Source organism: Octopus sinensis, linkage group LG12, assembly GCF_006345805.1.
Source record: "Octopus sinensis linkage group LG12, ASM634580v1, whole genome shotgun sequence".
NCBI classification, from domain to species: domain Eukaryota; kingdom Metazoa; phylum Mollusca; class Cephalopoda; order Octopoda; family Octopodidae; genus Octopus; species Octopus sinensis.
Genome location: NC_043008.1, coordinates 35,853,095 through 35,866,325, shown reverse-complemented (window position 1 = coordinate 35,866,325; position 13,231 = coordinate 35,853,095). Strand labels below are relative to the sequence as shown.

General features: G+C 36.2%; 1 protein-coding gene across 3 annotated transcripts in view; it reads left to right on the top strand.

Moving 5' to 3' along the window:
- Positions 1–7,976, top strand: part of LOC115217872 (aldehyde dehydrogenase, mitochondrial) — a 35,067-nt gene extending 27,091 nt beyond the window's left edge. Inside the window, exons 12-15 of one of the 3 annotated variants that reach the window (XR_005001464.1) lie at positions 2,741–2,898; positions 5,277–5,391; positions 7,551–7,635; positions 7,674–7,976. Coding sequence is in view for 1 of the 3 variants with exons in the window: in XM_029787585.2 (XP_029643445.1) it covers positions 2,741–2,898; positions 5,277–5,391; positions 7,551–7,583 (306 nt within the window). In the remaining 2 variants the exon portion in view is untranslated. Of the gene's footprint in view, positions 1–2,740; positions 2,899–5,276; positions 5,392–7,550 lie in introns of all 3 variants that reach the window. The other 2 variants (XR_005001463.1, XM_029787585.2) reach the window with 2 other exon arrangements.
- The last annotated feature ends 5,255 nt before the right edge of the window (positions 7,977–13,231 follow it).

Sequence of the window (13,231 nt, the reverse complement as noted above, 5' to 3'; positions counted from 1 at the left end):
ACAGTGGCTCACATCAATGCCCATGCTGAAATTTAAAAGTTGACAAGTACAGCACTGCTTAGACTCTCACCTACAAAGCCAAGTTAGAGCACGATGTCATTCTCTGCAGTGAAGCAGATTTTATTTCAAAATTTGGCCTCCGTGCCAGTGACACGTAAAAAGCACCATCCGATCGTGGTCGTTTGCCAGCCTCATCTAGCACCTGTGCCGGTGGCACGTAAAAAGCACCCACTACACTCATGGAGTGGTTGGCGTTAGGAAGGGCATCCAGCTGTAGAAACACTGCCAGATCAGACTGGGCCTGGTGCAGCCTTCTGGCTTCCCAGACCCTAGTTGAACCGTCCAACCCATGCTAGCATGGAAAACGATGATGATGATGATGATGATGAGCAGCTTGAAGAATGACTCAGAGCCTCTCAGTTCCAGTTGTTAGATAATGACCATTGATTTTATTTTGTCCGGTCACAGGTTTTGTTTTTCATCCTGCATGTGACAAGTTGTATCAGGTTACATATTTCCAGTACCACCAAGAGTGACCTGACATGCATGCATACATACATACACAGCATATTTACTGAAGTTGTGTTTAAATAAATGTAATCAGAAAGTGCTGTGAAATTCAATGCACAGTAATGGTATTGAGAAAGGGTGTGTGGTGTGGATGTCTTTTTATGATAAACATAGTTTTGTTAATAACATATACAGCCACTACTTATTTCATTAACTGTTGTCATTGTTTTTTTTATCTTTAGGATTACAAGGATAGCAGAGAAATTAGAGGAGTTTCCTCTCTAATTTGCTTTATGTTGACAATCTGCTGAAGTTTGTTTTCCTATTTTTGTGTACAGTTTATTGACACTATTTAACTTGGATTTCATTACAATTTGACAGTTTATCATAATAAATATATGTACTTGCTTCAGCAGTACATATACTCACATTGGAATAATATACAGATTAGATTGGCCTTCATATAAATGAGGCAGAAATTTGTGTAGAATTCCATAATTTTTTTTTTTTTAGGCACCTGAGCACAAGTTTATTTTTATTATCATTATTAAGGCAGTGATCTGATAGAATCGTTAGCATGCGGTGCAAAATGCTTAGCAGTATTTCATCTGCCTTTGTTTTGTGTTCAAATCCCACCACGGTTGACTTTGCCTTTCATCCTTTTGTGGGGAGGTCAATAAATTATCAGTGAAACACTGTGGTCAATATAGTCGACTTAACCCCTCCCCCCAATTTCAGGCCTTGTGCCTATCGTAGAAAGGATTATTATCATTATTATTAAGGTAGTGAGCTGGCTGAATCGTTAGTACACTGGGTGAAATACTTACCTGTATTTTATCTGTCTTTGTTCCGAGTTCAAATGTCACGGAGATCAACTTTGCCATTCAACCTTTTGGGGTCAGTGAATTAAGAACCAGTTGAGTACTGGGATCGATGTAATTGACTGTCCCCCTCCTCCAATTTTCAGGCCTTGTGCCTATAGTAGAAAGGATTATTATTATAAAGGCAGTGAGCTGGTAGAAAAGTTAGCACACTGGGCAAAATGCCTAGTAGTATTTTGTCTGTTTTTACATTCCGAATTCTAATTCCACCCCAGGTCAACTTTGCCTTTCATCCTTTTAGGGTCAATAAAATAATTACCAAATTTCAAGCCCTGTGCCTATAGTAGAAAATATTATTGGATAGAATGCTGAATAGCAATTTTTTTCAGCTTTACATTCTATGTCCAAATTCTGCCAAGGTCATGCTTTCAGGGTCAGTAAAATAAGCATAAATCAAATACCAAGGTCAATTAAATTGATTGGCCCCCCCTCCCTCAAAATTTCAAGCATTGTGTCTCTGGTATAAAAGGATTATTATTGTGTTGAATCATATACATAACGTGTAGATTCTGTCAAAATAACTATCATTTTCTAATGACCATTTAGTTATTTTCACTTAATTTATTGATGGTTAATTTTGAACAGTTGGTGACAACTTTCATTCAAAGAAGTGTAATGAACATAATTAGTAGATGAAAGAAGATTAAAAAATGTATTTGTCTTGAGTTTGAGTCCCATTGTTTGGCTGCTCATATTTTTTTTATCTTTCATTACTCTTTGGGTGTTGATTTTTGTTTAAAGTTTAAACTTGTCTGACTTATACTATTTCATGCTCATCTTTTATTGATACTGATTCTGTAAATATTGAGGCATCAGGAATTTGAAAGACTATATTTGTTAAGATACCTTGGTGATGTTATTTGATGGAGAGGCATTCATAAGAGGAATTGCTAATGTGTAGATATCTAGGATATACACGTTGATGTTACAAAAGTAAATTTTCAAAAATTTGAGTAAAACTTGAATAAAAGCATCCCCCACCAACTTTTTTTTTCTCCTCCAGTTCAGTCCTGCTAATCTTTACATGTAATGGATTAAAATATTGATATTGGTAATAGATTATCAATTATCTTTACAGAAACCTATAATCTAATTTTGATTTACAATTGTATCCGATATCCTTGGAAAAAGAATGATTATTACAGTCTCTCATTTCACCTAACTAAATATTTCATGCCTGTATTTTTGTTGGGTGTTTTTTTTTTATCTTTTTAGCAAGACAAAATAGTAACTAACCACTGACAAACTTAAATATATCTTCATCAAGTCTTGGCTATAAACTTTCTTAATGAATTTTTGTTTGGTAAATAGCCTGAGAATTGATCTTGTTACCATATTTCTTTTCTCAGATCTTTGGTCCAGTAATGCAGATAATGAAATTCCGTGATATGAACGAGTTAATTGAGAGGGCTCACAACACCATATATGGCTTGGCTGCTGCTGTTATGACAACAGATCTTGACAAAGCACTTCACATATCAAACTCACTCAGAGCAGGAACTGTTTGGTAATTTAACGAATTTGTTTTAATGATCCCAGTTGAACCATTTGATAAACAAACTTGTTTATTGTTGAACTGAGAACCCAGCACATTATTTTTATCTCCTTGGCATCCATGCACCATTTATTCATTTTTCAGCCAATTTTGAAATGGAGTAGAGAGAATTGAAAACAGGGCTGGATTCTTGATGCTTGCTATGGTCCACAAGGGCATATGACTAAGTAGTCAGGGTGTTGCACTCATGATTGCAAGATCAGAGTTTCAATTCGCAGAATGAGAGAAGCATAATATTCCTGAGCAAAACCCTTTGTTACACAATGCTCTGTGACCACTTTGGCACCTAACGTGCGGCACACCATGCACCTGTACAGGCAATATCAATTTGAGCTGGCAGAAACGTTAGCACGCCGGGCGAAATACTCAGCGGTATTTTGTCTGCCGTTACATTCTGAGTTCAAAATCCGCCGAGGTCGACTTTGCCTTTCATCCTTTCGGGGTCGATAAATTAAGTACCAGTTATGCACTGGGGTCGATATAATCGACTTAATCCGTTTGTCTGTCCTTGTTTGTCCCTTCTGTGTTTAGCCCCTTGTGGGTAGTGAAGAAATAGGTAATGTCAATTTGATAGAGGTAGTGAGCTTATGTACAGCACAAACATTCAGTTGCCATAAACAAATCCTCAGTGCTGGTTGTTCAGCAAGAAATTGCTGACCCTTCCTCTATCATCTGTTCCAGGAGAGTCCCAGTTATGATCCAGTTCTGCAAAAAGATCTGAACCCAGTATTGCGTTCCAAGAATCTAGGCACAGGCATGACTTTGTTGTATTAATACAACACAGTTCTTTTCTTCTGGATGATGACAATGTAGATGATAGAAGTAATCATTTGAGCTGTTAGAAATAATAGCCAAATATACCACATTTCTCTCTGTCTTACAAAAGACTGAATGTAATGTATAAATTAATTTGGACTAATTGTATATACCAAATAAAATGAAATAGTTTTGGTTTCAATAGTGATTGAACTATATTCATTACAGAAATCTCTTACTGAACCCATGTGATCACACATAATGGTGATAATGTTGTCATCTGGTCTCTTGAAGGTGACAAGTTAGCAGAATTATCATGCTGGACAAAATGCTTAGCAACATTTTGTCCATCTTTACGTTCTTGGTTCAAATTCTGCAAGGGCAACTTTGCCTTTTGTCTTTTTTGGGTTGATGTAATCAACTAACCCCTCCTCCAAAATTTCAAGCCTTGTACCTATAGTAGAAAGGATTATTTGGTCTCTTGATTGAATAGACCCATAATCAGACATTCCAGTTATGACCATTCCATGTCCTTTGCTGGCATCATGTCTTGTACTACATTATCATAATCTTAGATATCTTACATTTCCTAAGGTGATGTACTTTCAGTGAAATTTGACTACTATGTCTAGTAGCTTAGATGACTCTAGGCTCCTATATTGGGGTCATGATAATGACGATGATGTAGGAAATAATGGTGATAGTCTTTATCATTTTTAATTTTCCTTTCATTTAATAATCAATATATTATTATTATATTCAGACTAGAATCTTTTATTTCACCTGTTGCTCCTTTTGTGACCAACCAGTCTGAAACTGTTCTTGGTTCTGATACAGACTTTCCTATTATAAAATAATCTAAGTTAAAAACTCGCATTAAAATTTGTTAATTTATGTTCCAGAGACCAGCTTAATGAGTTTATTTTTTTTACTAAATTCTTCATTATTTTCAAAATTAACTTAACCCTTTTGATACCAACCCGCCTGAAACCGCCTCTGGCTCTGTTGTACAAAAGTCTTATTTTCAAAAGTTCTGAATTAAAATCTTCCACCAAACCTTAGTCACAATTTATGTTCCTAACACTAGCTTAATGATAAACTAAATTATTTTACTAATTCTTTGTTATATTTAAAATTAATTGAAAGAAATACAGGGTATCTCAACAGAAATATGGTAAGAAAAGGGTTAACCCATTAATATTCAGATTTCTCTGTCAAATATGAGGTTTCTAAAGATTTTGATGATGTGATTAATTTTAGAATGACATTGTAGGATAGGTGTGAGAGGTTGTATCTAGTCAATTTGAACCTAAAACAGGTAGAATTTCTGGGCTGGATACACCCAGTTTAAAAGTTAAAGGGTTAAAGATGGTGCATTTCAGAACAATGCACTTTGTTTGAATAAAGGATTGGTTTGAAATTCTGAATGTGTAAGGCACCAGAGGGCACAGTGGCTAAACTCATCCAAGATGAGGATTCCTGTTGAAATATACTGATGTTTAATAATGGAGATGATATTTAGGGAGTTTTCTTTGTGTTGGGGGATCTTTTTATGTTTATTCTGTCATTTTTAGGGTCAACTGCTTTGATGTTTTGGATACTGCTGCACCTTTTGGTGGCTACAAGATGTCAGGAAATGGACGAGAACTTGGAGAATATGGACTTGAAAATTACACTGAAGTGAAAACTGTGAGTACACACCGATGTATTATTTCAGTACAAATGTTATTAGAGTGAGGAGACATTGTTAAATTTTCAGCAAGCACTGAGGCAATTATGACTGGATCTAGTTTACATTGGTCTGTATTTGTATAACTAAAATTGTAGTCCTCATTCTTCGTTTTAACATCCTCTTTTCCATGCTTGCATGAGTTGGGTCAGATTTGAGGTAGATTTTTATTATTGCATGCTCTTCCTCTCACAGAGCTTCACATGTTTCCACATAAAGTAATATATCCCCCCGTTGACAGTTTTTTTTCCAAGAATAGGCCAAGTTTGTTGACTTTGAGGATTTGACGATAATCCTACATACTTATAAAATAAAATGATACAAATAATTAAAATTCTTCAAATAAAAAAAGCACCTAATTTTTTTTTTATTATAGATGTTTTCGATCTAGTTTGGATTCTTTGCCATTAAATTTGATGGCAAAGAATCCAAACTAGAGCGAAAACATCTATAAAAAAAAACTGATCAAAATTTACTTTAGCTTGTATATTTTATCTTTATTACAGTGACACATAAGATACTATAAAAAAAAAATCAAGGAAGCAGTAAAAAACAGCCCAAAATTTGTGAACTGCTGTTTTATCTTAGAAAAAAGTTATAATTATAAAAAATGCCAAAAAAATTAGAATGATCTGTCTTATGCTTTTTTTTTTTTAATCAGCTTTGCTGTGTTAGACTCCACTGAAAAAAGCACATTGTTTTTAGAAAATATTTTTCTGATTTTGTTTCTATATAAAATGCTCTTTCAAAATAGGCATGGTTCAATATGACTATGATATTCCTTTCTAAAGCAGCCATAAGGACTGAAATTTTTGGGGAATGGGTCTAGTCGATTACATCAACCCCAGTGCTTGACTGGAACTTAATTTATCGACTCTGAATGGATGAAAAGAAAAGCCAACCCTGGCAGACTTTCACCTCGTAGCACAAGTGCGGGCAAAATACTGCAAAGCATCTTGTCCAACTTGCTAACAACCCTGCCAGCTCACCACCTCAATATGGTTGTGATATTAGAAGTATTTCCATTTCAAAGGTTTTTGAGTAGTAATTAATTAGTGAAAAACTTATTGAAACGAGCTAATTAAATTTGATACTGTTTATATCAAGGGGCAGTTTCAAAAATTTTTTGCGCACTAATCACAGGATTCTTGTTTATATTTTGGAAATGTTTGTATATACATTTCTCATGTCTTTCTAACCACTTCAAAACGGTGCATCATAGGTGGGGAAACTGTTTCCATTTTCAGAATCTCAAAGCATATATACATATACCAAAATGAGTTCAAAGGGATATATAATCCTGGCAATTACTGTGTTTCCTCATATGCTGGCTGACCACAGCGAATCTTTGGTGATACCTGAATTAATAAGTTGCTAGACTCTGGTTATAATTCTTGCTTGGTAAATCCAAGTGTACTATTCAGTTTCCATAGAGTAAGTAATGATATTAGAAATAAGTTATCTCAAGCATATAATACAGCACTTTTCATGGAAAACTGGGGAGGGTGGAATACTCGCCCTCCTCCCCCAAGTGTGGGATGGGGTGGACTTCATGCCCTAGTTTCCTAATCACCCTTTGCCATTGAGATATATATATATATGTCATGTTTGAGAAGACCCATCAAGCTGAGCAAAATCGCAGTCATGGCAGATACCAGTGTCGTGCAGATTGGCACATAATAGCACCCATTACACTCTGAGTAGTTGGCATTAGGAAGGGCATCCAGCCATGGAAAACCATGCCAAATCAGATTGGAGTCTGGTGTAGTCTTCTAGCATGCCAGCCCAGTCAAACTGTCCAACCCATATCAGCATGGACAATGGATGTTAAATGATGATGACGATATATATTAATACAGTTTTTGAAGTGTAAAGGTGATTTTTTAAATATCAAATCTTTTATGAAGATGTTACTGACCTTTCTTGAAGTTTTTTTTTCTAGTGTGTGTGTGTGTGTGTGTGTGTGTGTGTGTGTGTGTATGTATATATATATATATATATATATATATGAAATGGAAAAAAATGTCAACAACTCATATTTGTTTTATGTCACAAACATTGTAGAATATTTATGAAATTTAAATAAACCTGTTCTATTTTTGAAACTCTTGTTTTTCAGGTTACCATTAAAGTGCCTCCGAAGAATTCTTAAATTGAAGTTTTGCAGACTCAAAAATACAAGCAACTTCTACGTATTCATAAATTTTCTTTCTCTCTCTCTCTCTCTCTCTCTCTCTCTCTCTCTCTCTCTCACACACATATATAAAGTGTGTGTGTGTGTATATGTTCAAAAATGCAATAAAAACCTTCTCAAAAGGAACAAATTTTAGTAGGAATACTTGCACACAGATATAATGAACTGAAAAATGGGTGTTTAATGTGTATTGATAGTGTGTGGAATATTCAATTGTCTGCAGAAGATAAATGAATATATATGGTCGCACACATATATTTTTTTTATTATATTTTTCTCCTTAAGAAATCCTACAGAATATCTCTGTAGAATAATCATGTATTACAAGAAATAAAGAGCTTATACTTTTTATCTTGTGTATTCTGGTATCATTTCATATTTATTATCAAACAACGAAAGGATGGAAGAAGTTAGTGTGTCACACTGTGTCTAGTAGTGAAACATTAGCAATGAAGTGAAAATATTTAAAGAATGATCAGTTACCGTATTTACTTGTGTACATAAGTTGCACCATTTTCTATTTGATTTTTAACTGAAAAAACTGGACTGCAAGTTGTACATTGGGGCAATGCTTAAAGTATGAAGGGGAAAAAAATTTGTACCAAGATTTAGAACCAAATTAGGAGTGTAACTTATACATGGAGCAATGCTTAAACTATGAAAAGGAAAACTTTTAATACTAAGTTCTGACTGTGATTCATACACAAATCTGGGTCTGTTGTGTTAGTAACTGTTCTCATTAATTAATAGTGTTGGATCCCAGGTACATTTAGAACAGTTTTGAGCTGGGTTCCCAAGATGTGTGGGTTGCTTGGCCAACTGCTCTGTAGCTCTGTGCCATAAGGTGGCACTGTTAACTGTAATATTTTCATTCTTTTTAATGTATGTCTTTCATGAGCCAAATAGAATTTGCTAAGGTGAATTTTCTACAGCTGGACGTTCTCCCTGTCGGCAGACCTCACCCATTTCCAAGGAAGATTGCCAACAAAGGACTCAGCTGGCATGATGATGACGACACCTGTTTACCACTATCACATGATATCAAGGCATTGAAACAATAACACACACGCACACACACGCACGCGCATGCGCACACACACATGCACACACATGCACACATGCACACATATGCACACATATACACACATATACACACATATACACACATATACACACATATACACACATATATACACATATACACATATATACACATATATCTCTCTCTCTCCTACACAACAGGCTTTTCCCAGTTTCTGCTTATGTAATATAGTAACAAGGCTTTGATTGGTGCAGCTAGCATGGAGGATAATTGACCAAGGGGTTATGCAGTGCAACAGTCTATAATCATGTGGCTGGAAAGCAAATTTTTTATCATAGCCTTCCCTAGGCCTATTTATATTTTGTTATACACATAATTAATCATAATTAATAAAGCAATAAGTAATAATTTATATATTTTCTGAGTTTTTAAGTTTAAAATATAGTTTTAAACTTAAGTTATGCCTCTCCCTTTTGTTTTTTTAAACTTTCTAGATGAGGTGTACCAGTAATTTTTTAAATAATATTTGATCACCAGTGCACCATGAAGTCAAAAAGATTTAAAGCTATTGATTTAGGGTGTAGTGACGCCATTTTGGAAGTCTTCAGCATGCATGTACAGAGTTGGATTCTTCCAGGAGTCCTGCCGGAAGTTCCCGCATGCGCAGAGAACTAGCAGCAGCAAAACTTCCTGCCTATCGATCTCTCTTGAAGCTGACAGTCTAATAGAACGGACGCTGCCACCACGTGGCGATGCTACACTATGCTGGAATGAGACTGGATTTGGGTCACTCCATTTAGCTACAGCAACTAGCTCCATGGCTACCGGTTCGCCCTGAAGGAAATATATATATGTTATTGCGAATCCAGAAAACTAAAAATATTTGTTGTTGAATACGCTACAAGGGCTTCACAATCTGGAAGGACCACAAAATAATTAAGGTGCATTCATGACTCTGTGAACTTCTTATCCATGCACACGTGTGTATGTATGTACAATTCAGTGCACATCTGAAACTGCTTGTACAAAAGTGTGGTGGGCAGTGGGTTTTTTCAGTTTCTCCTATCAGCAAGTCATCCATTCACTTTATACTTTGAAGCCATGTGAAATAAGAGATCCTTTACTTGAAAAACAGAAAGAGAATCTACTTGAAAAAAACAATGCTGCAAATAATACTCGTCCAACCCTAGCAATAACGGGTGCAAAACAGACATTTCCAACCTTTCTACATGCTTCAGATGTAATTATTTTAACCAAGACTCTCTAAGCTTTATACATCTTTGGGTTTTTCCAAGTCTACATTGAATATTGAGGTTTAGACTTGATCCTGCACCAAGCTTAATACCAACTGAATCTGGTAAGGCCCATCTGTTGCAAGCATTTGGATCAAGTTTTTTTTTTGTTTGCAGATAAGATATGTATCTTTCTATTGCATGCAGCATCCCTTAAGCTTTTGTCTTTACCTTTTCTTTACAAAAGGCTCCACCACCAAAAGGCCAGTCAGGCACAACACTTCCTTTGCCTAAAACATTTAAAGTGCTCCCTTGATAAGGGCCAAGGAACCCCTTGTTCCATGTGTGGAATTTTTAACTCCATTCAAATTTGCATGTACTTGCTGATAATGTTTCTGTAAAACTTTCATGAAAAGGGTAGTGGATTGTTAAGGGTATCAAATAAAATGTTGTGGTACTTAGTTAAGGTCCTTTGCATTCTTGGTTCAAATAACAGAGGTTGACAAAGAAAATGGCACACTCCAGTACTGGCATAAATAACATCATCCACACTCTCCTCATTAATTTCTGACTTTTTGGCTCACAGCAGAAATCCATATGAATTAGTAAAATTGAAGATTCATCAATTTTCTCAATGTAGATGCCCCCAACAGCTTACTTGTAAATTTGTATCAGTTCCCCAGCTCTACTTTCAATGAAAAAACATTCTAATTAACTTCAATTAATTAGCAGTATGTATTAAAAAGCATAGGAAGAGGTTTCAGTCTCCCTCAAAGTTTAATTGCCATCTAATGTAGGCATGAAAGGTGCCAAATTTCTTCTGAGCTCTCATACCTGTTTTTTTTACAATGGGGTAGTGGTGACCAGGGCTGGATGCAGGGCCAATAGGCCCCCACCACCACCACTATTTTGTTAATTCAAAACATAAAGAGGGCACTATTAAGTCTAAGGGCTCCTCTGAGTCGAAAGTCTCCACCAACCACATATGAGCCTTTCCTCCATTTACGTATTGATCCCTACATCAATCTGGGTTTAGGGATGACAAAAGTATGTCTTGATACAAAGTGATGAGAATCCTTGCTATGGCACTATGAGTATTTGCAGCTAAATGAGCCAAACTGCAGTTCTAACCAAACTATCAGGTCATGTCTTCAACTTTTGCCATCCAGTTGTATTTTGCTGTGATCAGTTGAATTACTTGTGTATGAGTAGAGGCTCTGCTAGAATTTGATGAGAGAAGTGATGGTCTGTATTGGTAAAATTCGTTAAAGAATTCTTTCTAACTTTGGCACAAAGCCACCAATTTCGAGAAGAGGGTAAACTGAATACAGTGACTGGTACTTATTTTATCAACCCAGAAAAGGATAAAAGGCAAAGCCATCATTGGCAGAATTTGAGCTCAGAACATAAAGAGCCAGAAAGATTCATTAAAGAATAGAGAAATACATATAGAGAGGTAAGTAAAATATTCATAGTGAGGATGTTATAATAACAAATTCCAGGACTTGTAATGTTGAGCCCAATTAGTAAAATTGAAGATTCATTAATTTTCTCAATATAGATGCTCCCAACAGCTTACGTGTAAATTTGTACCAGGTTCTGAAGCAGATCCCAAGCCCTACTTTCAATGAAAAACATTCTAATTAACTTCAACTAATTAGCAGTATGTATTAAAAAGCATAGGAAGAGGTTGCAGTCTCCCTCAAAGTTTAATTGCCACCCGATGTAGGCATGAAAGGTGCCAAATTTCTTCTGAGCTCTCATACCTGTTTTTTTACAATGGGGTGGTGGTGACCAGGGATGGATGCAGGATTCTTAATATTGGCTTGTGGTTGTTGAGATGCAGTCACAGGTGACCTTCAGCCCATTGGACTTTCTGAATGGCATCTCTAATGAAAAACTACCTTCAATTTTCCATAGTAGTGTGGCTCACTTGACAATAGGTCATGTCTCATACAGTCCACTTTTCAAAAAAAAAAAGGTTACCCAGCCATGACTGACCAACTCTATAATCAAAGAGATGTCCTATACAAGACATTGTTGTCCTTGATTTAGGGGAGATTTAGCTGTAATTTGTTTGCAGGTTGAGCAATCATATAGTGGCTCCTGCTTGAAATGACACATTCCATGGGATTAAGAGGTGGCTAATCCCTATTCTCTTGATATTGCTGAAGATCCGTCTGGAGAAGAGGAGCCTGCCGCAAAGAGCGTTTGGAAAAAGACAGACGACAGTGTTAAGAAAGATGAGAATGCACGAGGCTGTGCTTGCACGGTTGGTCGGAGCATAAAAGGAAGGAAAAAGACTACCAAAAGGGATAACCACCCGTTGGGTTAATTCACTAACCCGGACCCAAATTTCAACCGACCATCATTTTATTTTTAACTCTCATCCACAAAATATATATAAATTCATCCGTTTTTTCATAATGTAAATAAGAAGCATGTTTGTACCCTAAATGTCCCTTGTCAGTCCTTGTAATGTCCCCTCTATTTAAACCCTTTTTATAAGGAAATAAAGAGATATCTCTTGATATTGCTGACCATATAAGCATAAGATAATCATTGATATCACATTCACTTTACTCAGGAAGAACATTCAAGCTGTAAAGCACTAGGCGAACAGTATGGTAAGAAGTTTGCTTTCCAAACACACGGTACCTTGGGCAAGTGTCTTCTATTATAGCACCATGCCATTCAAAGCATTGTGAGTGGATTTGGTAGGTGGAAACTAAAAGAGCCCCATCGTATAGTGTGTGAGTGTGTGTTTGCATTTGTTCCCTACCACTGCTTGACAACTAGTGTTGGTTTATTTACATCCTTGTAATTTAATGGTTCAGTAAAAGAGACTGATTGAATAAGTATCACACATGAAAGTAACTAATTACTGGGGTCAATTTGTTTGACTAACCTTTCAAGGGGATGCTCCAGCTCAGCTTGACCACAGTCCAATGACTAAAACAAATAAAAGAAATGCATATGCGTGTATGTGTGCATGCGTTTGTGAGTGTAGTCTAGACGAAGGGATTGTTATCAATGCCTTCACAGAGACTCCAAGACACAGTTAATGTTTCTCTGGAGCAAAAGGCAACTCGACAACAGATGGAGTGGCTGTGTGGTAAGTAGCTTGCTTATGAACCACATGGTTCCGGGCTCAGTCCCACTGCGTCGTACCTAGGGCAAGTGTCTTCCACTATAGCCTCGGGCTGACCAAAGCCTTGTGAGTGGATTTGGTAGATGGAAACCGAAAGAAGCCCGTTGTATATATGTATATGTATATATATATATATATATATAAATATATGTATGTGTGTATATGTTTGTGTGTCTGTATT